General features: G+C 49.2%; 1 protein-coding gene across 3 annotated transcripts in view; it reads left to right on the top strand.

Annotated features, from left to right (window-relative positions):
* Positions 1-27,226, top strand: part of LOC140426645 (pre-B-cell leukemia transcription factor 1-like) — a 697,347-nt gene that overhangs the window by 531,835 nt on the left and 138,286 nt on the right. For all 3 annotated transcript variants that reach the window (XM_072511713.1, XM_072511712.1, XM_072511711.1), the window contains exons 7-8: positions 16,055-16,141; positions 17,478-17,590. In XM_072511713.1, the coding sequence (XP_072367814.1) occupies positions 16,055-16,141; positions 17,478-17,590 (200 nt within the window). The remainder of the gene's footprint in view (positions 1-16,054; positions 16,142-17,477; positions 17,591-27,226) is intronic.

Raw genomic sequence — 27,226 nt, 5'->3', positions numbered from 1 at the left:
TTCGCTTTACGGTCCCCATTACTGAGGCTGGCTTTACATTCCAGATTTTATTAATCAAATTTAAATTCCACCAGCTGCCAATGTCCCTGGAGCATTAGCTTGGAGCTCTGCATTACTAATTCAGCGATATTGTCTCAACACCACCATCGCCCTCATGAAATACAGGTTATTGCTGAATTTGTAACTCTCTGTATATGATGTGAACCTCTCTCTTGGTGGCTTCTGTGCATGTAAGTGTCTGTCCCAATGCTACTTATTCCAGTGAACTTCTGACTAATCTCAAATCTTCCTCAACCCCATCACTTGTGCTCATCCAAAACACTGCACCTCTTTTCCTAACTTGCACCAAGCCTCATTCACCCATGTGGTAGTCGGTATTAGGGGTATTACGGTACCTAGGTTGAGGCTGGGAGATCATTGGTGTGGGAGGTACCTGAGACAGGAAGATCATTGGTGAAGCCTGCCTGCTGGTTCCGCCCAGTAAGGCGGAGTATAAGAGTCTGTGTCTCCCTAGCAGCTGCATTCTGTACCTGCGATGCTGGGGGAAACATCTAGTCCAATAAAGCCTTCAGTTGTCATCCAATTTTGTTTCTGAAGTCATTGATCGAGCATCAATTTATTGGACTAGATTTTAAAGAATGGAGCTCCAAATCAAGCAGGAGTGTCTGCAACTCAGCCCCCATGCAGCAAACTCTGGCTGGCGTGCTTCAACGAGTACCTCAGGACAGCCACGACTGTACCCACGGAGGACCAGAAGATGCAAGTTCTCCACTCGAGGATGAACCCAGAGATCTACACCCTTACGAAGATGCGGACGATTTCGAGGCCGCGATGGCCCTGTTGAAAGGTCACTACATTCGCCCAGTAAACCAGGTTTATGCCCGACATCTGCTAGCGACAAGGCAACAAATCCCGGGGGAATCGCTGGATGAATTCTTTTTTTTTAAAAATAATTTTTATTAAAGGTTTTCATAAAATATCAATTACAAAATGAGAAAGAAAAAAGAACCCAACAGGGTTAAGTACAAAACACAATCTAAGAAAGCAACCCCCCAAACCCCTCACCCCCTGTACATAAATAATAAATTAACATTAACACCCCGACTTAACACAACAGGTGGAAACACCCCCTCAGACCCTCCAGTGTAAATAACATAAACAAAAATAAAGTAACCCCCCCCACCCCCGAGCTGCTGCTGCCATCGACCAATGTCTACTGTTCTCGCTGGATGAATTCTACCGCGCGCTCCTGGTGCTAGGGTGGAACTGTGACTGCCCGCAAGTTTTAGCCAGCGACCACACAGAACTTTTAATCCGGGACGCATTCGTTGCAGGTATGCTGTCCTCCCAAATCCGTCAGCGGCTGCTGGAGAAAGCGACACTAGGCCTCAAGGAGGCACGGGCCCTTGCTAGCTCCCTGGATGTGGCCTCCCGAAATGCCCGCGCGGACGTCCCCGACCGCGCGGCAGCCCCTTCGGCAGCGTGGAACCCACCCGCGGCCGACCCCGATGCATCCCCCATCCCCCCACAAGCTTGTGCTGCGCGGCTTCCAGGCAACCTCGGGGGGCCCCGCTGTCATTTTTGCGGGCAAGCCAAGCACCCTGCAGTGCTGTCCGGCCCGCACCTCCACCTGCAAAGGTTGTGACAAAAAGGGCTCATTTTGTGGCGGTATGACAGGCCCGGGCGGTCGCCGCTGTCTCCGGGGGCGAACCGGGGCTGCCACCACAATTCTCTCAACGGGCCACGTGCGGGCCGCGGGAGCCGGCATCTTCACTTTCCCGAACCATGTGCGGGTCCCGGGCGCCGCCATCTTGTTCCCCAGGGACCACGTGCCTTCCCTTTTTGCGAACCTCACCCCGGATTGCAAACCCGTCGCCACCAGGAGCAGACGGAACAGTGCCCAGGACTGGACCTTCATTAGGTCGGAAGTCCAGCAGCTACTGAAGGAAGGTATTATCGAGGCTAGCAGCAGCCCCTGGAGAGCTCAAGTAGTGGTTGTAAAGACCGGGGAGAAGCACAGGATGGTCATCGATTATAGTCAGACCATCAACAGGTATACGCAGCTCGACGCGTACCCTCTCCCCCGCATATCTGATTTGGTCAATCAGATTGCACAATACAAGGTCTTTTCCACGGTGGACCTCAAATCCGCCTACCACCAGCTCCCCATCCGCCCGGGCGACCGCAAGTACATTGCATTCGAAGCAGATGGGCGGCTCTACCACTTCCTGAGAGTTCCCTTCGGTGTCACAAATGGAGTCTCGGTCTTCCAACGGGAGATGGACTGAATGGTTGACCGGTACGGTTTGCGGGCCACGTTTCCGTACCTCGACAACGTCACCATCTGCGGCCACAACCAGCAAGGCCACGACACCAACCTCCGCAAATTCCTCCATACCGCAAAGATCCTTAACTTAACCTATAACAAGGACAAATGCGTGTTCAGCACCAACTGACTAGCCATGCTCAGCTACGTAGTGCATGATGGAGTCATAGGCCCACATCCCGAACGCATGCGCCCCCTCATGGAGTTTCCCTTCCCCCACTGCTCCAAGGCCCTGAAATGCTGCCTGGGATTTTTTTCATATTATGCCCAGTGGGTCCCCAATTATGCGGACAAGGCCCGCCCACTAATCCAATCCTCGGTTTTCCCCCTGTCGGCAGAGGCCCACCAGGCCTTCAGCCGCATAAAGACGGACATCGCAAAGGCCACGATGCACGCAATCGATGAATCCCTTCCCTTCCAAGTCGAGAGCGACGCGTCCGACGTAGCTCTGGCGGCCACCCTCAACCAAGCGGGCAGGCGCGTGGCCTTCTCACGCACTCTCCATGCTTCATAAATCCGTCATTCCTCTGTTGAAAAGGAGGCCCAGGCCATAGTAGAAGCTGTGCGGCACTGGAGGTATCACCTGGCCGGCAGGAGATTCACGCTCCTCACTGACCAACGGTCGGTAGCTTTCATGTTCGATAATGCACAGCGGGGCAAGATAAAGAATGATAAGATCTTACGGTGGAGGATCGAGCTCTCCACCTACAACTATGAGATCTTGTATCGTCACGGGAAGTCCTCCTTCATGAGTGACGAACTGCGTCAATTCCTGCTCAGCAAGGGCATCGCCTCGAGCAGGACGACCAGTTATAACCCCCGGGGAAACGGACAGGGAGAGAGGGAGAACGGAACGGTCTGGAAGACTGTCCTACGGTCCAGGAATCTCCCAGTCTCCCACTGGCAGGAGGTCCTTCCCGATGCACTCCACTCCATCCGGTCACTGCTGTGTACCACGACAAACGAAACACCTCATGAACGTCTCCTTGACTTCCCCAGGAAGCCCTCCTCCGGGACCTTGCTCCCAACCTGGCTGGCAGCTCCTGGACTCATTCTGCTCCGCAAACACGTGCGGGCGCACAGGTCAGACCCATTGGTAGAGAGGGTCCACCTCCTTCGCACTAACCCTCAGTATGCCTACGTGGCATACCCCGGCGGCCAGCAGGATACGGTCTCCCTACGGAACCTGGCGCCTGCTGCATCCCCCCCCCCCCCCAAACCAACCTCACCCTCTCTCCCACCGGCGCACCCCACGGCTGCCCCTTCCCAGGTGGATCGTTTCTTCCACTGGCCCCACCCAGGGGTGATGAAGCCACCGAAGAAGCCGAAGTCATGCTCCCGGAGTCACGGATGCCCGAGCCAGCACCTGCATCACTGCCGAAACTGCAACGATCACAGAGGACGACCAGGGCCCCCGATCGACTAATTGCTTCATTCTGATGTGTACATGTAAAATGAATACTGTAAATAGTTGTGACATGTAATCAGGCAAAACACTGTACCACCGACGGGTACCACCATAACCTCTACCACTGTATGACGTGAGGCCACCGCCCCCGCCGGACTCTTTTTTTTGACAGGGGGTGAATGTGGTAGTCGGTATTTGGGGTATTATGGTGCCTAGGTTAAGGCTGTAAGATCATCGGTGTGGGAGGTACCTGAGACAGGAAGATCATTGGTGAAGCCTGCCTGCTGGTTCCGCCCAGTAAGGTGGAGTATAAGAGCCTGTGTCTCCCTAGCAGCTGCATTCTGTACCTGCGCTGCTGGGGGAAATATCTAGTCCAATAAAGCCTTCAATTGTCATCCAATCTCGCTTCTGGAGTCATTGATCGAGCATCAACCCATAACCCCGATTCTTGTGAAACTATATCAGCACCCACACCAGCAACACTTGGGATTCAACTTTGTCTTCGAATTGCTCCATGGCCTCACCCCTCCCTATCTCTGTAACTCCCTCTATCCCTACGTCAAAGGTCTTGTGGAGCAGTGGGTAGTGTCTCTGCCTCTGAGCCAGAAGCTCCAGATTCGAGTCTCATCCCAGGACGTGATGGCCAAGGAAGGTGCGTTCATAAAGTGGCCAAACAGGTGGAGTGCATCAACCTGCAATTACTTCCAAACGTGCCAATGCCTGGTGGTCAGAGCTGTAGAAGCTCCTGGTCAGCCACTTGATGTGGAGTGAACCCCTCAGGCAAGCCCCTGGTGACAGACTCGCGACTTGTTAACAGGAATAACTAGCTGTGGAAACAGATGGAAGTCTGCCTTAGTTCATCAGTAGGTGTGGGAAAACAATAGCAATTCCTACATCCCTTTGGCGACTGTATATTCCTTTAATTCCGGCCTGTTGCACATCCCTGATTATCGTCTTCATGGCCGGGCCAGTATTACTGCTTTTCACTGGGATTGGACATTTTGAACTGTTTGTCCTCCTGGGTATTCAGGGTGACCAGCAGGCAGTGCCACCAATGGACAGAAGATGGCTCCAGATCTTCAAGTTTCACAATAGCTCAAAAGGATTTGTTTTTTTTAAGACCAAGTAGGAGAACCACTGCTGGAGTTTCAGTGAAATGCCCAATGTTTGAGGGAGCATTTTCTGGCAGTGCAGTCCAAATGTTGATAGTGCAAGTTGAACAGCAGTCTCGGTCCAACAGTAAATCATCTTGAGGAGCAAATGCTGAACACCATGCTAATGAGCTGTCACCAAATTTTCATTGTCCAGAGAGCTTCTTAGAAGCTTCCCCTGGCTCTAGTCCATGATCCTCCCACATGCATTTCCATATATCTCAGCAAAAAGCAATCGTGCTAGTCCAGTGCCCATACTGAGAAATGATCACTCCTCATACCTGTCCATTAGATAGACAAGGTGAACACCACGCCAATTCAAATGGAAGACAGCATGTCCACGTGCAGATCTGTTAGCACGGCAGCAAAGTGGTTAGCACTGTGGCTTGACAGCACCAGGGTCCCAGGTTTGATACCCGGCTGGGTTACTGCCCATGCGGAGTCTGCACGTTCTCCCCATGTCTGCGTGGGTTTCCTCCGGTTTGCTCCCACAAGTCCCAAAAGACGTGCTGTTAGGTAATTTGGACATTCTGAATTCTCACTCTGTTTACCTGAACAGGTGCCGGAATGTGGCGACGAAGGGATTTTCCCAGTAACATCATTGCAGTGCTAATGTAAGCCGACTTGTGACAATAAAGACTATTATTAATTATTATTATTTACCGCCTTGTATTTGCCAGCAGCAATAATGTGGGAAGAAGAAAGATCCCACAAGGGAAGAGGACTCCCTTTCCATACACAAGTCACAGCTTTAGAGATCCTGGATGAGGACAATCCGCAGGAAGTAGGTGAAGAGGAAGCTGGAGGCTTGGTCTGAGATCAGCTTGCAGACACAGTTTTCCAAGTTGTTTGCGTTTGCGATCTGTTGCTCGCTGCACTGAAATGAGAAAGTGAGCATTAACCCCTCTGTGGAGAGAGTTCCCTGGCATATCGACATTTCACCTCTTCCCCAGCTCCACTTGCTCCTGCGCAGCTTTCTGACTTTGAGAACGATTGCTGTCTGTCTCAGAGATGGGCTGCTCTCAGTGTCAGAGATAGACTGCTCTCTGTGTCAGAGATAGACTGCTCTCTGTCTCAGAGATAGACTGCTCTCTGTCTCAGAGACAGACTGCTCACGGTCTCAGAGATAGACTGCTCTCTGCCTCAGAGATAGACTGCTCTCTGTGCCAGAGATAGACTGCTCTCTGTCTCAGAGATAGCCTGCTCTCTGCCTCAGAGATAGACTGCTCTCTGTCTCAGAGATAGACTGCTCTCTGTCTCAGAGATAGACTGCTCTCTGTCTCAGAGATAAACTGCTCTCTGTCTCAGAGATAGACTGTTCTCTGTGTCAGAGATAGACTGCTCTCTGTGTCAGAGATAGACTGCTCTCTGTCTCAGAGACAGACTGCTCACGGTCTCAGAGATAGACTGCTCTCTGCCTCAGAGATAGACTGCTTTCTGTCTCAGAGATAGACTGCTCTCTGTCTCAGAGATAGCCTGCTCTCTGCCTCAGAGATAGACTGCTCTCTGTCTCAGAGACAGACTGCTCACGGTCTCAGAGATAGACTGCTCTCTGCCTCAGAGATAGACTGCTCTCTGTGCCAGAGATAGACTGCTCTCTGTCTCAGAGATAGCCTGCTCTCTGCCTCAGAGATAGACTGCTCTCTGTCTCAGAGATAGACTGCTCTCTGTCTCAGAGATAGACTGCTCTCTGTCTCAGAGACAGACTGCTCACGGTCTCAGAGATAGACTGCTCTCTGTCTCAGAGATAGACTGCTCTCTGTCTCAGAGATGGGCTGCTCTCAGTGTCAGAGATAGACTGCTCTCTGTGTCAGAGATAGACTGCTCTCTGTGTCAGAGATAGACTGCTCTCTGTCTCAGAGACAGACTGCTCACGGTCTCAGAGATAGACTGCTCTCTGCCTCAGAGATAGACTGCTTTCTGTCTCAGAGATAGACTGCTCTCTGTCTCAGAGATAGCCTGCTCTCTGCCTCAGAGATAGACTGCTCTCTGTCTCAGAGACAGACTGCTCACGGTCTCAGAGATAGACTGCTCTCTGCCTCAGAGATAGACTGCTCTCTGTGCCAGAGATAGACTGCTCTCTGTCTCAGAGATAGCCTGCTCTCTGCCTCAGAGATAGACTGCTCTCTGTCTCAGAGATAGACTGCTCTCTGTCTCAGAGATAGACTGCTCTCTGTCTCAGAGACAGACTGCTCACGGTCTCAGAGATAGACTGCTCTCTGTCTCAGAGATAGACTGCTCTCTGTCTCAGAGATGGGCTGCTCTCAGTGTCAGAGATAGACTGCTCTCTGTGTCAGAGATAGACTGCTCTCTGTCTCAGAGATAGACTGCTCTCTGTCTCAGAGACAGACTGCTCACGGTCTCAGAGATAGACTGCTCTCTGCCTCAGAGATAGACTGCTCTCTGTGCCAGAGATAGACTGCTCTCTGTCTCAGAGATAGCCTGCTCTCTGCCTCAGAGATAGACTGCTCTCTGTCTCAGAGATAGACTGCTCTCTGTCTCAGAGATAGACTGCTCTCTGTCTCAGAGATAAACTGCTCTCTGTCTCAGAGATAGACTGTTCTCTGTGTCAGAGATAGACTGTTCTCTGACTCAGAGATAGACTGCTCTCTGTCTCAGAGATAGACTGTTCTCTGTGTCAGAGATAGACTGCTCTCTGTGTCAGAGATAGACTGCTCTCTGTCTCAGAGACAGACTGCTCTCTGTCTCAGAGACAGACTGCTTTCTGTCTCAGAGATAGACTGCTCTCTGTGCCAGAGATAGACTGCTCTCTGTCTCAGAGATAGCCTGCTCTCTGCCTCAGAGATAGACTGCTCTCTGTCTCAGAGATAGACTGCTCTCTGTCTCAGAGATAAACTGCTCTCTGTCTCAGAGATAGACTGTTCTCTGTGTCAGAGATAGACTGTTCTCTGACTCAGAGATAGACTGCTCTCTGTCTCAGAGATAGACTGTTCTCTGTGTCAGAGATAGACTGTTCTCTGACTCAGAGATAGACTGCTCTCTGTCTCAGAGATAGACTGTTCTCTGTGTCAGAGATAGACTGCTCTCTGTGTCAGAGATAGACTGCTCTCTGTCTCAGAGACAGACTGCTCTCTGTCTCAGAGATAGCCTGCTCTCTGCCTCAGAGATAGACTGCTCTCTGTCTCAGAGATAGACTGCTCTCTGTGTCAGAGATAGACTGCTCTCTGTGTCAGAGATAGACTGTTCTCTGTCTCAGAGATAGACTGCTATCTGTCTCAGAAATAGACTGCTTTCTGTCTCAGAGATAGACTGCTCTCTGTCTCAGAGATAGACTGCTCTCTGTGTCAGAGATAGACTGCTCTCTGTGTCAGAGATAGACTGTTCTCTGTCTCAGAGATAGACTGCTCTCTGTGTCAGAGATAGCCTGCTCTCTGCCTCAGAGATAGACTGCTCTCTGTCTCAGAGATAGACTGCCCTCTGTCTCAGAGATAGACTGCTCTCTGTGTCAGTGATAGACTGCTTTCTGACTCAGAGATAGACTGCTCTCTGTGCCAGAGATAGACTGCTCTCTGTCTCAGAGATAGACTGCTCTCTGTCTCAGAGATAGACTCCTATGGGCCATTGTATGGCATTATCCATAGGGGAACATGGCTCCTCCCCTTGAAGGGAGGAATAAAGAGCAGTCGACCTGTAGGTGGTTCTCAGTATTGGATCAGTCGCAGGCAGGCACTGTTCTAAGTTGATTAAAGCCACGGTTTACTTCTACTCCCGTCTCGAGTGAATTGCTGGTCGCATCAATTTAATCAACTTAAACGCAACTATGGAATCGTCCCTCAAACCTGACCGACTGGAACTCGATCCGCAGGCCGCAGAGGCGAAATAATTTTTTTTGCACTGGCTGTGCTGCTTCAAGGCCTATCTCGCAGCCTCCTCCATGCCTTCCGTCACCGCCGAAGAGAAGCTGAGCCTCCCCCACGCACGGTGAGCCATCGAATCTCTGTTCAACTCGACGAGGCCTCCTCCTACGCAGACGCCCTCGCGATGCTCGCACGTCTCTATGTACGGCCCGTGAACGAGGTCTACGCGTGACACATCCTCACCACTCGCCGCCAGTGCCCCGGGGAATCGCTAGAAGACTACCTATGCGACCTCAAAGCCCTTGCACGCAGCTGTAACTACCAGACCGTTACGGCCACTCAACATATGGAACTCGCCGTCCGAGACGTCTACGTGGCGGGAGTCCGGTCCAATTACGTGAGACAGCGCCTACTCGAAAAGGGGGCCCTGGACCTGGATGAGACGGTAAAGTTAGCCTCCTCTCTGGAAGTAGTGTTCCAGAGCCATAACGCGTTCCCGGCTGACCACGCGACCCCCTCGTGGACCCCCGACCAAAGACTACACCAGGCCTGTGCCGCGCGGCCGCCCGTCCACCATAGGGGGCTACCCTGCTATTTCTGCGGCCAGTCGCAACACCCCCGGCAGCACTGCCCGGCCCGTAACGCGAACTGTAGCAGGACATTTCGCCAAAGTTTGCCTGTCCAGGTCCAAGAACTCCAACTCACAGGCTTGATCCTCAGATTCACAGGCCCGCAGACCCCGCACTGAGGCAGCGTGTCTGCCGACTCCTCCCCCTGTAGATGCTTCATCAGCCTCGTGCTATCTGTGGGGGCAGCCATCTTCCAGCCCTCGCAGCATGCGCGACTCATGGGGGCTGCCATCTTGGCCATCCTCCCCCATGCGGCCGACCACGTGCGATCCATGGGGGCCGCCATCTTGGACGTCATCTTCCTCACCGCCCGCCACGCTCGACCAACGGGGGCCGCCATCTTGGCCGCTATCTGCTACGCCGCTCAACGCGTACGATCAACAAGGGCAGCCATCGCGGAACCACCTCAGCACCTCCGACCACGCCGGCTACCCGCAACTCAGTCACCCTGGACCAGTCGCGACCCAAGCACCTCCGGCGCTCTATGATGACCATCCGGGTAAACGGGCACGAGACGCCTTGCCTTTTCGACTCCGGGAGCACAGAGAGCTTCATTCACCCGGACATGGTAAGACGCTGCTCGCTCCCAATTTTCCCAGCGCACCAAGCCATCTCCCTCGCCTCTGGGTCGCACTCGGTGCAAATCCGAGGGTGCACTACCGCAACCCTAGCGATATAGGGTGCTGAGTACGCCAATTTTAAATTATATGTGCTCCCAGATCTCTGCGCTCCTCTCCTATTGGGACTTGATTTCCAATGCAACCTCAGGAGCCTAACCCTGAAGTTCGGGGGGCCCCTACCCCCACTCACCAGATGTAGCCCCGCGACCCTAAAAGTCGACCCTCCCCCACTCTTCGCAAACCTCACCGCCGACTGCAAACCAGTCGCCACCAGAAGCAGGCGGCACAGCATACAGGACAGGACTTTTATCAGGTCCGAGGTCCAGTGACTCATGCGGGAGGGAGTCATCGAGGTCAGCAATAGCCCCTGGAGAGCTCAGGTGGTGGTCGTCAAGACCAGGGAAAAGAACCGGATGGTTGTAGATTACAGCTAAACCATAAACCGGTACACGCAACTCGATGCTTACCCCCTTCCCCGGATCGCAGACATGGTAAACCAGATCGTACACTACCGGGTGTTCTCCACGGTGGATCTGAAGTCTGCAAACCACCAGCTCCCAATCCACCCGGAGGACCGCCACTACACAGCTCTTGAGGCAGACGTCCACCTTTTCCACTTCCTCCGGGTCCGCTTTGGCGTCACGAATGGGGTTTCGGTGTTCCAAAGAACAATGGACCGAATGGTGGACTGATACGGGCTGCGGGCCACATTTCCGTACTTGGACAATGTCACCACCTGCGGCCATGATCAGCAGGACAACGACGCCAGCCTCCACAGATTTCTCCAAACCGCCCAAACCCTAAACCTCACATATAAAAAGGAGAAATGCGTTTTCCGCACACCCAGCCCCGCCATCCTCAACTACGTCGTGGAAAACGGGGTTCTAGGACCCGACCCTGACCGTATGCGCCCCCTCCTGCAACTCCCCCTCCTGCAACTCCCCCTCCCCCACTGCCCCAAGGCCCTGAAAAGATGCCTCGGGTTCTTTTCATATTATGCCCAGCGGGTCCCCAACTGTGCGGACAAAGCCCGCCCACTAATCAAGGCCACCATCTTCCCACTGGCGACTGAGGCCCGCCGGGCCTTCAGCTGCATCAAGGCGGACAGCGCCAAAGCCGCAATGCGCGCGGTGGACGAGTCCGTCCTCTTCCAGGTGGAGAGCGACGCATCAGAGGTCGCTCTCGCCACTACCCTCAATCAAGCAGGCAGACCGGTAGTGTTTTTTTCGCGCACCCTCACCACCTCCGAAATTCGGCACTCCTCATAGTCGAAAAAGAGGCCCAAGCCATCGTGGAAGCCTTACGGCACTGGAGGCACTACCTCGCTGGTAGGAGGTTCACCCTCGTCACCGACCAACAACATCGGTAGCCTTCATGTTCGATAATACGCAGTTGGGCAAAATCAAGAACGATAAAATCTTGAGGTGGAGGATCAAACTCTCCATCTATAATTACGATATAGTTTATCGTCCTGGGAAGCTCAACGATCCCCCAGATGCCCTGTCCCGCGGCACATGCGCCAGCGTGCAAGATGACCGACTACGGACTATCCACGATGACCTATGCCACCCGGGGGTCACCCGGCTTATCCACTACATCAAGGCCCGCAACCTGCGCTACTCCATCGAGGAGGTCAGAGCTATGACCAGGGACTGCCAGATCTGTGTGGAGTGTAAACCGCACTTCTATCGACCAGATAAGACCCACCTGGTAAAGGCAACCCGGCCCTTTGAACGCCTCAGTATCGATTTCAAAGGGCCCCTCCCCTCCAATAACCGCAATACATATTTCCTCAACATTTTTGATGAGTTCTCCCGCTTCCCCTTTGCAATCCCTTGCCCCGACATGATCACGTCCACCATCATTAAAGCCCTACATAGTGTCTTCACCCTGTTTGGTTTCCCCAGTTATGTCCACAGCGACAGGGGCTCGTCGTTCATGAGCGACGAACTGCATCAGTACCTGCTCAGTAAGGGCATCGCCTCGAGCAGGACTACCAGTTATAATCCCAGGGGAAACGGGCAGGTGGAGAGGGAGAACGCGACGGTCTGGAAGACCGTTCTACTGACCCTGCGGTCCAGGAATCTCCCAGTTTCTCACTGGCAGGAGGTCCTCCCCGAGGCGCTCCACTCTATTAGGTCCCTACTTTGCACGGCCACAAACGAGACCCCTCATGACCGCCTATTTGTTTTCCCTAGGAGATCCACCCCAGGTGCCTCGCTTCCGTCCTGGCTGAAGACACCGGGGCCAGTCCTACTCAGAAAACACGTCAGGAGCCATAAGTCCGATCCTCTGGTAGAGAGGGTCCAGCTCTGACACTCCAACCCCCAGTACGCTTATATCGAACACCCTGATGGCCGACAGGATACAGTCTCCCTCCGGGACCTGGCGCTTGCCGGTTCCACAACCACCACCAACCCCCCCGCCCCCCCCCCCCCCCCAACCACCATATCCCGCCCAACCTACCAGGACCAGCAGCCCCGCCCCTATTTGGGTCCCGCGCTCCCTCCCACCCGCCATCCCACCTTCACCAACCCACAGGAATGAAGCTCCAGAAGAGACGCTCCTGGAGTCCACGTCTGTACCCACACCGGCACCCTCACTACCGATGCCAGCACGGACAAGCTCGACACCCGGGCCAGCAACAACACCAGAGCTTCGGCGATCACAGCGCACAATCCGTGAGCCGGAGCGGCTGACCTTATGAACCCGTCACCCCCGACGGATTTCAGTTTTTTAACAGGGGGTGAATGTGATGAATGTATTATGCCAATAATCCACCACTGTATTTGTATCTGTGCTGTTGCCCTTGTATTTGTATCTGTGCTATGCTGTTGCCCTTGTGGGCTCCTCCTATGGGCTATTGTATGGCATTATCCATCGGGGAACATGTTGGGGCCTGTATGGGCTCCGCCCATGGTTCCACCCCTTGAAGGGAGGTATAAAGAGCAGTCGACCTGTAGGTGGTTCTCAGTATTGGATCAGTCGCAAGCAGGCACTCTTCTAAGTTGATTAAAGCCACAGTTAACTGCTACCCCCGTCTCAAATGAATTGATGGTTGCATCACTGTCTCAGAGATAGACTGCTCTCTGTTTCCGAGATAGACTGCTCTCTGTGTCAGAGATAGCCTGCTCTCTGTCTCTGAGATAGACTGCTCTCTGTCTCCGAGATAGACTGCTCTCTGTGTCAGAGATAGACTGTTCTCTGCCTCAATGACAGACTGTTCTCTGTGTCAGAGATAGACTGCTCTCTGTGTCAGAGATAGACTGCTCTCTGTCTCAGAGATAGACTACTCTCTGTGTCAGAGATAGACTGGTCTCTGTCTCCGAGATAGACTGCTCTCTGTCTCCGAGATAGACTGTTCTCTGTCTCAGAGATGGACTGCTCTCTGTCTCAGAGATAGACTGCTCTCTGTCTCAGAGATAGACTGCTCTCGTCTCAGAGATATACTGCTCTCTGTGTCAGAGATAGACTGCTCTCTGTCTCCGAGATAGACTGCTCTCTGTCTCAGAGATAGACTGCTCTCTGTCTCAGATATAGACTGCTCTCTGCCTCAGAGATAGACTTCTCTCTGCGTCAGAGATAGACTGCTCTCTGTCTCAGAGATAGACTGCTCTCTGTCTCCGAGATAGACTGCTCTCTGTGTCAGAGATAGACGGCTCTCTGTCTCCGAGATAGACTGCTCTCTGTCTCAGAGATGGACTGCTCTCTGTCTCAGAGATAGACTGCTCTCTGTCTCAGAGATAGACTGCTCTCGTCTCAGAGATATACTGCTCTCTGTGTCAGAGATAGACTGCTCTCTGTCTCCGAGATAGACTGTTCTCTGTCTCAGAGATGGACTGCTCTCTGTCTCAGAGATAGACTGTTCTCTGTCTCAGAGATAGACTGCTCTCTGTCTCAGAGATATACTGCTCTCTGTGTCAGAGATAGACTGCTCTCTGTCTCCGAGATAAACTGCTCTCTGTCTCAAAGATAGACTGCTCTCTGTCTCAGAGACAGACTGCTCTCTGTCTCAGAGATAGACTGCTCTCTGTCTCAGAGATAGACTGCTCTCGTCTCAGAGATATACTGCTCTCTGTGTCAGAGATAGACTGCTCTCTGTCTCCGAGATAAACTGCTCTCTGTCTCAAAGATAGACTGCTCTCTGTCTCAGAGATGGACTGCTCTCTGTCTCAGAGATAGACTGCTCTCTGTCTCAGAGATAGACTGCTCTCGTCTCAGAGATATACTGCTCTCTGTGTCAGAGATAGACTGCTCTCTGTCTCCGAGATAGACTGCTCTCTGTCTCAGAGATAGACTGCTCCCTGTCTCAGTGATAGACTTCTCTCTGCGTCAGAGATAGACTGCTCTCTGTCTCAGAGATAGACTGCTCTCTGTCTCCGAGATAGACTGCTCTCTGTGTCAGAGATAGACGGCTCTCTGTCTCCGAGATAGACTGCTCTCTGCCTCAGAGATAGACTGCTCTCTGTGTCAGAGATAGACTGCTCTCTGTGTCAGAGATAGACTGCTCTCTGTCTCAGAGATAGACTGCTCTCTGTCTCCGAGATAGACTGCTCTCTGTGTCAGAGATAGACTGCTCTCTGTCTCAGATATAGACTGCTCTCTGTGTCAGTGATAGACTGCTCTCTGTCTCCGAGATAGACTGCTCTCTGCCTCAGAGATAGACTGCTCTCTGTGTCAGAGATAGACTGCTCTCTGTCTCAGAGATAGACTGCTCTCTGTCTCCGAGATAGACTGCTCTCTGTGTCAGAGATAGACTGCTCTCTGTGTCAGAGATAGACTGCTCTCTGTCTCAGATATAGACTGCTCTCTGCCTCAGAGATAGACTTCTCTCTGCGTCAGAGATAGACTGCTCTCTGTCTCAGAGATAGACTGCTCTCTGTCTCCGAGATAGACTGCTCTCTGTGTCAGAGATAGACTGCTCTCTGTGTCAGAGATAGACTGCTCTCTGTCTCAGAGATAGACTGCTCTCTGTCTCCAAGATAGACTGCTATCTGTCTCCGAGATAGACTGCTCTCTGACTCCGAGATAGACTGCTCTCTGTCTCAAAGATAGACTGCTCTCTGTGTCAGAGATAGACTGCTCTCTGTCTCAGAGGTAGACTGCTCCCTTTCTCAGAGATAGACTGCTCCCTGTCTCAGAGATAGACTGCTCTCTGTCTCAGAGATAGACTGCTCTCTGTCTCAGAGATAGACTGCTCTCTGTGCCAGAGATAGACTGCTCTCTGTGTCAGAGATAGACTGCTCTCTGTCTCAGAGATAGACTGCTCTCTGTCTCAGAGATAGACTGCTCTCTGTCTCAGAGGTAGACTGCTCCCTTTCTCAGAGATAGACTGCTCCCTGTCTCAGAGATAGACTGCTCTCTGTCTCAGAGATAGACTGCTCTCTGTCTCAGAGATAGACTGCTCTCTGTGCCAGAGATAGACTGCTCTCTGTGTCAGAGATAGACTGCTCTCTGTCTCAGAGATAGACTGCTCTCTGTCTCAGAGATAGACTGCTCTCTGTCTCAGAGATAGACTGCTCTCTGTCTCCGAGATAGACTGCTCTCTGTCTCAGAGATAGACTGCTCTCTGTCTCAGAGATATACTGCTCTCTGACTCAGAGATATACTGCTCTCTGCCTCAATGATAGACTGCTCACTGTCTCCGAGATAGACTGCTCCCTTTCTCAGAGATAGACTGCTCCCTGTCTCAGAGATAGACTGCTCTCTGCCTCAATGATAGACTGCTCACTGTCTCCGAGATAGACTGCTATCTGTCTCAGAGATAGACTGCTGTCTGTCTCAGCGATAGACTGCTGTCTGTCTCAGAGATAGACTGCTTCATTTGTCAGATAAAGACTGCTCTCTGTGTCAGATAAAGACTGCTCTCTGTCTCAGAGATAGTCCATGTGACAGAATGACTGACTGTATGTCTGGCTGAGGCCTTGAATGGTTTTGAATGGGCACGTGAGAAAGGAATGCCCTTCAACTTGTAGGCATCCGGTATTTGATGGGAGATTTGTCCTTCGTATTTAATGTGAAATTTCCATGAATAACTATTTTTGCAATGCATACCTTGTCACCTTTTGTTAATTTTCTCCCCTTTTCACTCTCTCTCTGAAGGGACAGAATCATGCTACAGATCCGTGGGAGCCAACAGCCCTCCTGCACCACGAACTATTGGCCGGTCTATGTGTACGGGTTTAGAGAGTGAGTGTTGGTGGACAGTTTTACTGTGGAGGTTGGTGGGGACATTGTAACCAAACTGCAAGGAGAACTAGCCATTGAATCATTGCTGAACTTCTGAGATGTGTTACTGACTTGTCTTCATCAGAGATGTTGGCCTATCTAAACCAAATCAAATGCTACTGGGTGAATTAAACTGTGCTAAGAATTTAAAGGAGTCTATAAAAGTTATTCAGCCCATTTCATCACACCCCGCATACGCTCTATCCAATCATAGACTCTATACACCCATTTAATCCCCTTCCACACCCCATGTACACTCTACCCTATCATAGACTCTACCCACCCATTTAATCCCCTTCCACACCCCATGTACACTCTACCCTATCATAGACCCTACCCACCCATTTAATCCCCTTCCACACCCCATGTACACTCTCCCCTATCATAGACACTACCCACCCATTTAATCCCCTTCCACATCCCATGTACACTCTCCCCATCATAGACTCCACCCACCCATTTAATCCCTTCCATACCCCATGTACACTCTCCCCACCATTGACTCTACCCACCCATTTAATCTTCTTCCACATCCACGTACACTCTACCCTATCATAGACCCTACCCACCCATTTAATCCCCTTCCACACCCCATGTAAACTCTACCCTATCATAGACCCTACCCACCCATTTAATCCCCTTCCACACCCCATGTACACTCTCCCCATCATAGAATCTACCCACCCATTTAATCCCCTTCCACATCCCATGTACACTCTACCCTATCATAGACTCTACCCACCCATTTAATCCCCTCCCACACCCCATGTACACTCTGCTCTATCAGAGACCCTACCCACCCATTTATAGGATAATCCTTTCCATTGGCTAGGTCCATAGTCCCTAAAATTTAGATGATGAGAGGGGATCTCATTGTAACTGGTGAAATGATTGAGGGGCGAGGCAGGGTAGATGCTTTGAAGTTGTTTCTCCTGGCTCAGGGAGCATAGAACACAGGCCTCAGACCCAGCAAAAGGAGTTGGCCATTCAGAATTGAGCAGAGAAGGATATTCATCTCAACAGGTTGTGAATCTTTGGTATTCTCTACCTCAGAGAGCTACAGATGCTCAGGGCCAGGCAACGCTTAATATGGTTTTGGACACTGAGGGGAGTAACGGATACTGGGGTAGTACACAAAGGTGGAGTTGGGATATCAGATCAGCTCTGCTCATCTAGAATGGTGGAGCAGGCTCAAAGCCTCGATTATTTATCTCCTTATCTGAAGCAGCTGATGCACTGGGAGCGGGAGTGAACTCTCCAGTCTGATCACACAGGATCTACCCTTTGTATTTTGCAGGTTCTTCTGCTTCCTATAACATGACAAACAGTGGAGATCTGTATATGAACATGCAGGCACTGAATGGAGATTCATACCAGGCAGCCCAGGTTGGAGCGAATGTGCAGCTACAGGTAGGACACTGAAAGAACTGCATTGAAACAAATGCACTGAGATAATTTAGAACTATCATCCTTGATGGGGAGTAGGGATGAGAGAGTGGAGGGAAGGGGGTTGGGGTGAAAACACAATTAATAATAATAATAATAATAATCTTTATTGTCACAAGTAGGCTTACATTCACACTGCAATGAAGTTACTGTGAAAATCCCCTAGTCGCCACATTCCGGCGCCTGTTCTGGTAAACAGAGTGAGAATTCAGAATGTCCAAATTACCTAACAGCACATCTTTTGGGACTTGTGGGAGGAAACTGGAGCACCCGGAGGAAACCCATGCAGACACTGGGAGAACGTGCAGTCTCCGCACAGACAGTGAGCCAAGCCGGGAATCAAAGCTGGGACCCTTGCGCTGTGAAGCAACTATGCTAACCACAATGCTATCGTGCCGCCCATGAAGCTCAGGGTTCCTCTTCCTGACCAATAGTCATTGATTCCACATCGGGGTTAGATAAGCATGAAGCAGAAGGTGGAATCGTCCATTACCCATCACAGGTGGGCCAAGTTCCGGGCAATGTGGCCAGCACTCAGGGGCACCCATAGGTTGTAATGTTGCAGTGCCTGATCTGCAGCCCAGAGGATGATGGGAAGTTGGATAGGGTAAATCACAAAAAAGGTTCAGTTCAACATATTCACTGCTTTCCCACACAGTTTTGAAGAATCTTCCATTGAATTATCCCAGCAAATCACCAGCAGCCTTACAGAAGTTTAACTCCTGAACTCTTCCCCCGGAACAGTTTCTATTGGCTACCTTAAGACCTGTAACTCAAAAAGGGCTTACAACTCAGAAAACCATCACATTGGACACTGCACGTGTGACACACTCAAACTGCTGGCTGGCAACGATGATAACAATAGCATCTTTAATGTAGAAATATATCCCAAAGAGTGTTCTAACAGCTACCAAACAACATTTTACACCAAGGTACTTTTTCTGAGGATAGAGCCCGAAAGTTTGGTTAACGAGGAAGGCTATGATGAGAATCATAAAGGATGACAGAGAGATGGAGAGATAGAGAGGTTTTGAGTGAAGATTTCAGACATTAGGATCGAGGAAGCTAATGGTGGAGGTCACATGAACAAGATCAAGCTAGCGGTCATAATTAGAGCAGTAAAGAGGTAAGGAGGGGCAGGAATCAGATGGAATTAAACAGGAAACTGAGTTATGGGGTGTGATGCAGGTTGGAATTTAATAGAGGGATTTGAGTGATTAATATATAAAATAACAAATGTCAGGGGTGGGATACAGACTGGAATCTATTGGGCACGATTCACCACTCCCACGCCGAAGTGGCCACGAGGTTCACGACGGCGCGGAACGGCCCCTGTCTCGACCGATTCAGGCCCTGACAATGGGCCAGGATCGGGGCCGCGTCACCTACACGCGCCAGGCCTTGTCGTCCACGTAAAAGTGGCGCCGCATAGATGACGCGGCCGGCGCCGGATGCGTGGTTGCCGTCCTCTATAAGTCCGCCCCGCAAGAAGATGTGGGACGGATCTTGCGGGGCTGCGGAAGGAAGGAGGTCACACCACATTTCAGGTAAAGCCCGGTGCAGGATCCCCCCTCGCCCCCCACAGGCCGCCCCCCCAGCGTTCACGCACCGCTCACGACTGCAGCGACGAGGTGTGGACGGCGCCACGGGGAACCCGCCGTTTTGGCCTGGCCGCTCAGCTCATCCGGGTCTCAGGATCGCGGGGGTGCCGGAGAATCGCCATTTTCGGTGACTCCTGCGATTCTCCGGCCTGCGGCCCGTGAAACTCGACCGGGCCGTTCCCGCCGCTTGGGAGAATCGCGGGAGGGCGTCGGACCGGCGTCCCCGGAAATGTTGGCGGCCCAGGCGATTCTCCCAACCGGCGTGGGAGTGGAGAATCGCGCCCAAGGGGTTTGAGGTGGTTAGTATATAGTATAACAGATACCCAGGAGTGAGTTACAGACTGGAATCTAATTGAGGGGTTCGGGTGGTTTATATAGAGGACAACAAATACCCAGGAGTGAGTTACAGACTGGAATCTAATCGAGGGGTTTGGGTGGTTTATATATAGAATAACAGGTACCCGGGAGTGAGTTACAGACTGGAATCTAATCGAAGAGTTTGGGTGGTTTATATAGAATAACATATACCCGAGAGTGAGTTACAGACTGGAATCTAATCGAGGGGTTCGGGGTGCTTTATATATAGAACAACAGATACCCGAGAGTGAGTTACAGACTGGAATCTAATCGAGGGGTTCGGGGTAGTTTATATATAGAATTACAGAAAACCGGGAGTGAGTTACAGACTGGAATCTAATCGAGGGGTTCGGGGTAGTTTATATATAGAATTACAGATACCCGGGAGTGAGTTACAGACTGGAATCGAATCGAGTGGTTTGGATGGTTTATATATAGAATAACAGATACCCGGGTGTGAGTTACAGACTGGAACCTAATCGAGGGTTTGGGTTGTTTATATGTAGAATAACAGATACCCGGGAGTGAGTTACAGGCTGGAGTCTAATCGAGGCGTTTGGGTGGTTTATAGATAGAATAACAGACACCCGGGTGTGAGTTACAGACTGGAACCTAATCGAGGGTTTGGGTTGTTTATATGTAGAATAACAGATACCCGGGTGTGAGTTACAGACTGGAGTCTAATCGAGGCGTTTGGGTGGTTTATAGATAGAATAACAGATACCCGGGAGTGAGTTACAGGCTGGAATCTAATCGAGGGGTTTGGGTGGTTTATATTTCGAATAACAGATACCCGGGAGTGAGTTACAGACTGGAATCGAATCGAGGGGTTCGGGGTGGTTTATATATAGAACAACAGATACCCGGGAGTGAGTTACAGACTGGAATCTAATCGAGGGGTTCGGGTGGTTTATATATAGAATAACAGACACCCGGGAGTGAGTTCCAGATTGGAATCGAATCAAGGGGTTTGGGTGGTTTATATATAGAATAACAGATACCCGGGAGTGAGTTACAGACTGGAATCTAATCGAGGGGTTTGGGTGGTTTATATTTTGAATAACAGATACCCGGGATTGAGTTACAGACTGGAATGTAATCGAGGGGTTTGGGTGGTTTATATATTGAATAACAGATAACCGTGAGTGAGTTACGGACTGAAATCTAATCAAGGGGTTCGGGCGGCTTAAAAAAGAATAACAGATACCCGGGAGTGAGTTACAGACTGGAATCGAATCGAGTGGTTTGGATGGTTTATATATAGAATAACAGATACCCGGGAATGAGTTACAGACTGGAACCTAATCGAGTGTTTGGGTTGTTTATATGTAGAATAACAGATACCCGGGAGTGAGTTACAGGCTGGAATCGATCGAGGGGTTTGGGTGGTATTTATATATAGAATAACAGATACCCGGGAGTGAGTTACAGACTGAAATCTAATCGAGGGGTTTGGGTGGTTTATATATAGAACAACTGATACCCGGGAGTGTGTTCCAGGCTGGAATCTAATCGAGGGGTTCGGATGGTTCATATATAGAATAACATGTACCCATGAGTGAGTTACAGTCTGGAATCTAATCGAGTGGTTTGGGTGGTTTATATACAGAATATCAGATACCCAGGTGTGAGTTACAGACTGGAATCTAATCGAGGGGTTCGGGTGGTTTATATACAGAATAACAGATACCCGGGAGTGAGTTACTGACTGGAATCAAATCAAGTGGTTTGGGTGGTAATTATATATAGAATAACAGATACCCGGGCGTGAGTTACAGACTGGAGTCTAATCGAGGCGTTTGGGTGGTTTATAGATAGAATAACAGATACCCGGGAGTGAATTACAGACTGGAATCTAATCGAGGGGTTCGGGTGGTTTATATAAAGAATAACAGATACCCGGGAGTGAGTTACTGACTGGAATCTAATCGAGGACTTTGGGTGGTATTTATATATAGAATAACAGATACCCGGGAGTGAGTTACAGGCTGGAATCTAATCGAGGGGTTCGGGTGGTTTATATATTGAATAACAGATACTCGGGCGTGAGTTACAGACTGGAGTCTAATCGAGGCGTTTGGGTGGTTTATAGATAGAATAACAGATACCCGGGAGTGAGTTACAGACTGGAATCTAATCGTGGGGTTTGGGTTGTTTATATATAGAATAACAGATACCCGGGAGTGAGTTACAGAATGGAATCTAATCGAGGGTTTGGGTGGTTTATATATAGAATAACAGATACCCGGGAGTGAGTTACAGGCTGGAATCTAATCGAGGGGTTTGGGTGGTTTATATATTGAATAACAGATACTCGGGCGTGAGTTACAGACTGGAGTCTAATCGAGGCGTTTGGGTTGTTTATATGTAGAATAATAGATACCCGGGAGTGAGTTACAGGCTGGAATCGATCGAGGGGTTTGGGTGGTATTTATATATAGAATAACAGATACCCGGGAGTGAGTTACAGACTGAAATCTAATCTAGGGGTTTGGGTGGTTTATATATAGAACAACAGACACCCGGGTGTGAGTTACAGGCTGGAATCTAATCAAGGGGTTTGGGTGGTTTATATTTTGAATAACAGATACCCGGGAGTGAGTTACAGACTGGAATGTAATCGAGGGGTTTCGGTGGTTTATATATAGAATTAGAGATAACCGTGAGTGAGTTACAGACTGTAATCTAATCGAGGGGTTCGGGGTGGTTTATATATAGAACAACAGATACCCGGGAGTGAGTTACAGACTGGAATCTAATCGAGGGGTTCGGGTGGTTTATATATAGAATAACAGATACCCGGGAGTGAGTTACAGACTGGAATCGAATCGAGTGGTTTGGATGGTTCATATATAGAATAACAGATACCCGGGAATGAGTTACAGACTGGAACCTAATCGAGTGTTTGAGTTGTTTATATGTAGAATAACAGATACCCGGGAGTGAGTTACAGGCTGGAATCGATCGAGGGGTTTGGGTGGTATTTATATATAGAATAACAGATACCCGGGAGTGAGTTACAGACTGAAATCTAATCGAGGGGTTTGGGTGGTTTATATATAGAACAACAGATACCCGGGAGTGTGTTCCAGGCTGGAATCTAATCGAGGGGTTTGGGCGGTTTATATACAGAATATCAGATACCCGGGAGTGAGTTACAGACTGGAATCTAATCGAGGTGTTCGGGTGGTTTATATTTTAAATAACAGATACCCGGGAGTGAGTTACAGACTGGAATCTAATCGAGGGGCTTGGGTGGTTTATATATAGAATAACAGATAACCGTGAGTGAGTTACAGACTGGAATCTAATCGAGGGATTCGGATGGTTTATATTTTGAATAACAGATACCCGGGTGTGAGTTACAGACTGGAATCTAATCAAGGGGTTCGGGTGGCTTAAAAAAGAATAACAGATACCAGGGAGTGAGTTATAGACTTGAATCTAATCGTGGGGTTTGGGTGGTTTATATATAGAATAACAGATACCCGGGAGTGTGTTACAGACTGGAATCTAATCGAGGGGTTCGGTTGATTTATATATAGAATAACAGATACCCGAGCGTGTGTTCCAGGCTGGAATCTAATCGAGGGGTTCGGGTGGTTCATATATAGAATAACATGTACCCGAGAGTGAGTTACAGACTGGAATCTAATCGAGGGCTTTGGGTGCTTTTATATACAGAATATCAGATACCCGGGAGTGAGTTACAGACTGGAATCTAATCGAGGAGTTTGGGTGGTTTATATATAGAATAACAGATACCCGGGAGTGAGTTACAGGCTGGAATCTAATCGAGGGGTTTGGGTGGTTTATATATAGAATAACAGATACTCGGGCGTGAGTTACAGACTGGAGTCTAATCGAGGCATTTGGGTTGTTTATATGTAGAATAACAGATACCCGGGAGTGAGTTACAGGCTGGAATCTAAGTGAGGGGTTCGGGTGTTTTACGTACAGAATAACAGATACCCGGGAGGGAGTTACAGACTGGAATCTAATCGTGGGGTTTGGGTGGTTTATATTTTGAATAACAGATACCCGGGAGTGAGTTACAGACAGGAATCTAATCGAGGGTTTGGGTTGTTTATATGTAGAATAACAGATATCCGGGAGTGAGTTACAGGCTGGAATCGATCGAGGGGTTTGGGGGGTATTTATAGATAGAATAACAGATACCCGGGAGTGAGTTACAGACTGAAATCTAATCGAGGGGTTTGGGTGGTTTATATATAGAACAACAGATACCAGGGAGTGAGTTACAGGCTGGAATCTAATTGATAGATTCGGGTGGTATTTATACAGATTAACAGATACCCGGGAGTGAGTTACAAACTGGAATCTAATCGTGGGGTTGGGTGATTTATATATAGAATAATAGATACCCGGGAGTGTGTTCCAGGCTGGAATCTAATCGAGGGGTTCGGGTGGTTCATATATAGAATAACATGTACCCGTGAGTGAGTTACAGACTGGAATCTAATCGAGGGGTTTGGGTGGTTTATATATAGAATAACAGATACCCGGGAGTGAGTTACAGGCTGGAATCTAATCGAGGGTTTCGGGTGGCTTAAAAAAGAATAATAGATACCCGGGAGTGAGTTACAGACTGGAATCTAATCGAGGGGTTCGGGTGGTTTATAAATAGAATAACAGATACCCGGGAGTGAGTTACAGACTGGAATGTAATCGAGGGGTTTGGGTGGTTTATATATAGAATAACAAATACCTGGGAGTGAGTTACAGACAGGAATCTAATCGAGGGTTTGGGTTGTTTATATATAGAATAACAGATACCCGGGTGTGAGTTACAGAATGGAATCTAATCGAGGGTTTGGGTGGTTGATATATAGAATAACACATACCCAGGAGTGAGGTACATACTGAAATCTAATCGAGGGGTTTGGATGTTTTATATATCGAATAACAGATATCCGGAATTGAGTTACAGGCTGGAATCGATCGAGGGGTTTGGGTGGTATTTATATATAGAATAACAAATACCCTGGAGTGAGTTACAGACTGAAATCTATCGAGGGGTTTGGGTGGTTTATATATAGAACAACAGATACCCAGGAGTGAGTTACAGGCTGGAATCTAATTGAGGGGTTCGGGTGGTTTATATACAGAATAACAGATACCCGGGAGTGAGTTAAAAACTTGAATCTAATCGTGGGGTTGGGTGATTTATATATAGAATAACAAATACCTAGGAGTGAGTTACAGACTGGAATCTAATCGAGGGTTTGGGTTGTTTATATATAGAATAACAGATACCCGGGAGTGAGTTACAGACTGAAATCTAATCGAGGGGTTTGGGTGGTTTATATATAGAACAACAGATACCCAGGAGTGAGTTACAGGCTGGAATCTAATTGAGGGGTTCGGGTGGTTTATATACAGAATAACAGATACCTGGGAGTGAGTTAAAAACTGGAATCTAATCGTGGGGTTGTGTGATTTATATATAGAATAACAGATACCCGGGAGTGTGTTCCAGGCTGGAATCTAATCGAGGGTTTGGGTGGTTTATATATAGAATAACATATACCCGGGAGTGAGTTACAGACTGCAATCGAATCGAGTGGTTTGGATGGTTTATATATAGAATAAAAGATACCCGGGAGTGAGTTACAGACTGGAACCTAATCGAGGGTTTGGGTTGTTTATATGTAGAATAACAGATATCCGGGAGTGAGTTAGAGGCTGGAATCGATCGAGGGGTTTGGGTGGTATTTATATATAGAACAACAGATACCCGGGAGTGAGTTACAGACTGGAATCTAATCGAGGGGTTCGGTTGGTTTATATATAGAATAACAGATACCCGGGAGTGAGTTACAGACTGGAATCTAATCGAGGGGTTCGGTTGGTTTATATATAGAATAACAGATACCCGATAGTGAGTTACAGGCTGGAATCCAATTGAGGGGTTTGGGTGGTTTATATTTCGAATAACAGATACCCGGGAGTGAGTTACAGACTGGAATCGAATCGAGGGGTTCGGGGTGGTTTATATATAGAACAACAGATACCCGGGAGTGAGTTACAGACTGAAATCTAATCAAGGGGTTCGGGCGGCTTAAAAAAGAATAACAGATACCCGGGAGTGAGTTACAGACTGGAATCGAATCGAGTGGTTTGGATGGTTTATATATAGAATAACAGATACCCGGGAATGAGTTACAGACTGGAACCTAATCGAGTGTTTGGGTTGTTTATATGTAGAATAACAGATACCCGGGAGTGAGTTACAGGCTGGAATCGATCGAGGGGTTTGGGTGGTATTTATATATAGAATAACAGATACCCGGGAGTGAGTTACAGACTGAAATCTAATCGAGGGGTTTGGGTGGTTTATATATAGAACAACTGATACCCGGGAGTGTGTTCCAGGCTGGAATCTAATCGAGGGGTTCGGATGGTTCATATATAGAATAACATGTACCCGTGAGTGAGTTACAGTCTGGAATCTAATCGAGTGGTTTGGGTGGTTTATATACAGAATATCAGATACCCAGGTGTGAGTTACAGACTGGAATCTAATCGAGGGGTTCGGGTGGTTTATATACAGAATAACAGATACCCGGGAGTGAGTTACTGACTGGAATCAAATCAAGTGGTTTGGGTGGTAATTATATATAGAATAACAGATACCCGGGCGTGAGTTACAGACTGGAGTCTAATCGAGGCGTTTGGGTGGTTTATAGATAGAATAACAGATACCCGGGAGTGAATTACAGACTGGAATCTAATCGAGGGGTTCGGGTGGTTTATATAAAGAATAACAGATACCCGGGAGTGAGTTACTGACTGGAATCTAATCGAGGACTTTGGGTGGTATTTATATATAGAATAACAGATACCCGGGAGTGAGTTACAGGCTGGAATCTAATCGAGGGGTTCGGGTGGTTTATATATTGAATAACAGATACTCGGGCGTGAGTTACAGACTGGAGTCTAATCGAGGCGTTTGGGTGGTTTATAGATAGAATAACAGATACCCGGGAGTGAGTTACAGACTGGAATCTAATCGTGGGGTTTGGGTTGTTTATATATAGAATAACAGATACCCGGGAGTGAGTTACAGAATGGAATCTAATCGAGGGTTTGGGTGGTTTATATATAGAATAACAGATACCCGGGAGTGAGTTACAGGCTGGAATCTAATCGAGGGGTTTGGGTGGTTTATATATTGAATAACAGATACTCGGGCGTGAGTTACAGACTGGAGTCTAATCGAGGCGTTTGGGTTGTTTATATGTAGAATAATAGATACCCGGGAGTGAGTTACAGGCTGGAATCGATCGAGGGGTTTGGGTGGTATTTATATATAGAATAACAGATACCCGGGAGTGAGTTACAGACTGAAATCTAATCTAGGGGTTTGGGTGGTTTATATATAGAACAACAGACACCCGGGTGTGAGTTACAGGCTGGAATCTAATCAAGGGGTTTGGGTGGTTTATATTTTGAATAACAGATACCCGGGAGTGAGTTACAGACTGGAATGTAATCGAGGGGTTTCGGTGGTTTATATATAGAATTAGAGATAACCGTGAGTGAGTTACAGACTGTAATCTAATCGAGGGGTTCGGGGTGGTTTATATATAGAACAACAGATACCCGGGAGTGAGTTACA

This window comes from Scyliorhinus torazame, chromosome 7 (assembly GCF_047496885.1).
Source record: "Scyliorhinus torazame isolate Kashiwa2021f chromosome 7, sScyTor2.1, whole genome shotgun sequence".
NCBI classification, from domain to species: Eukaryota; Metazoa; Chordata; class Chondrichthyes; order Carcharhiniformes; family Scyliorhinidae; genus Scyliorhinus; species Scyliorhinus torazame.
Note: the sequence above shows the minus strand (reverse complement) of the source record. Positions and strands in the feature narration are given on the sequence as shown.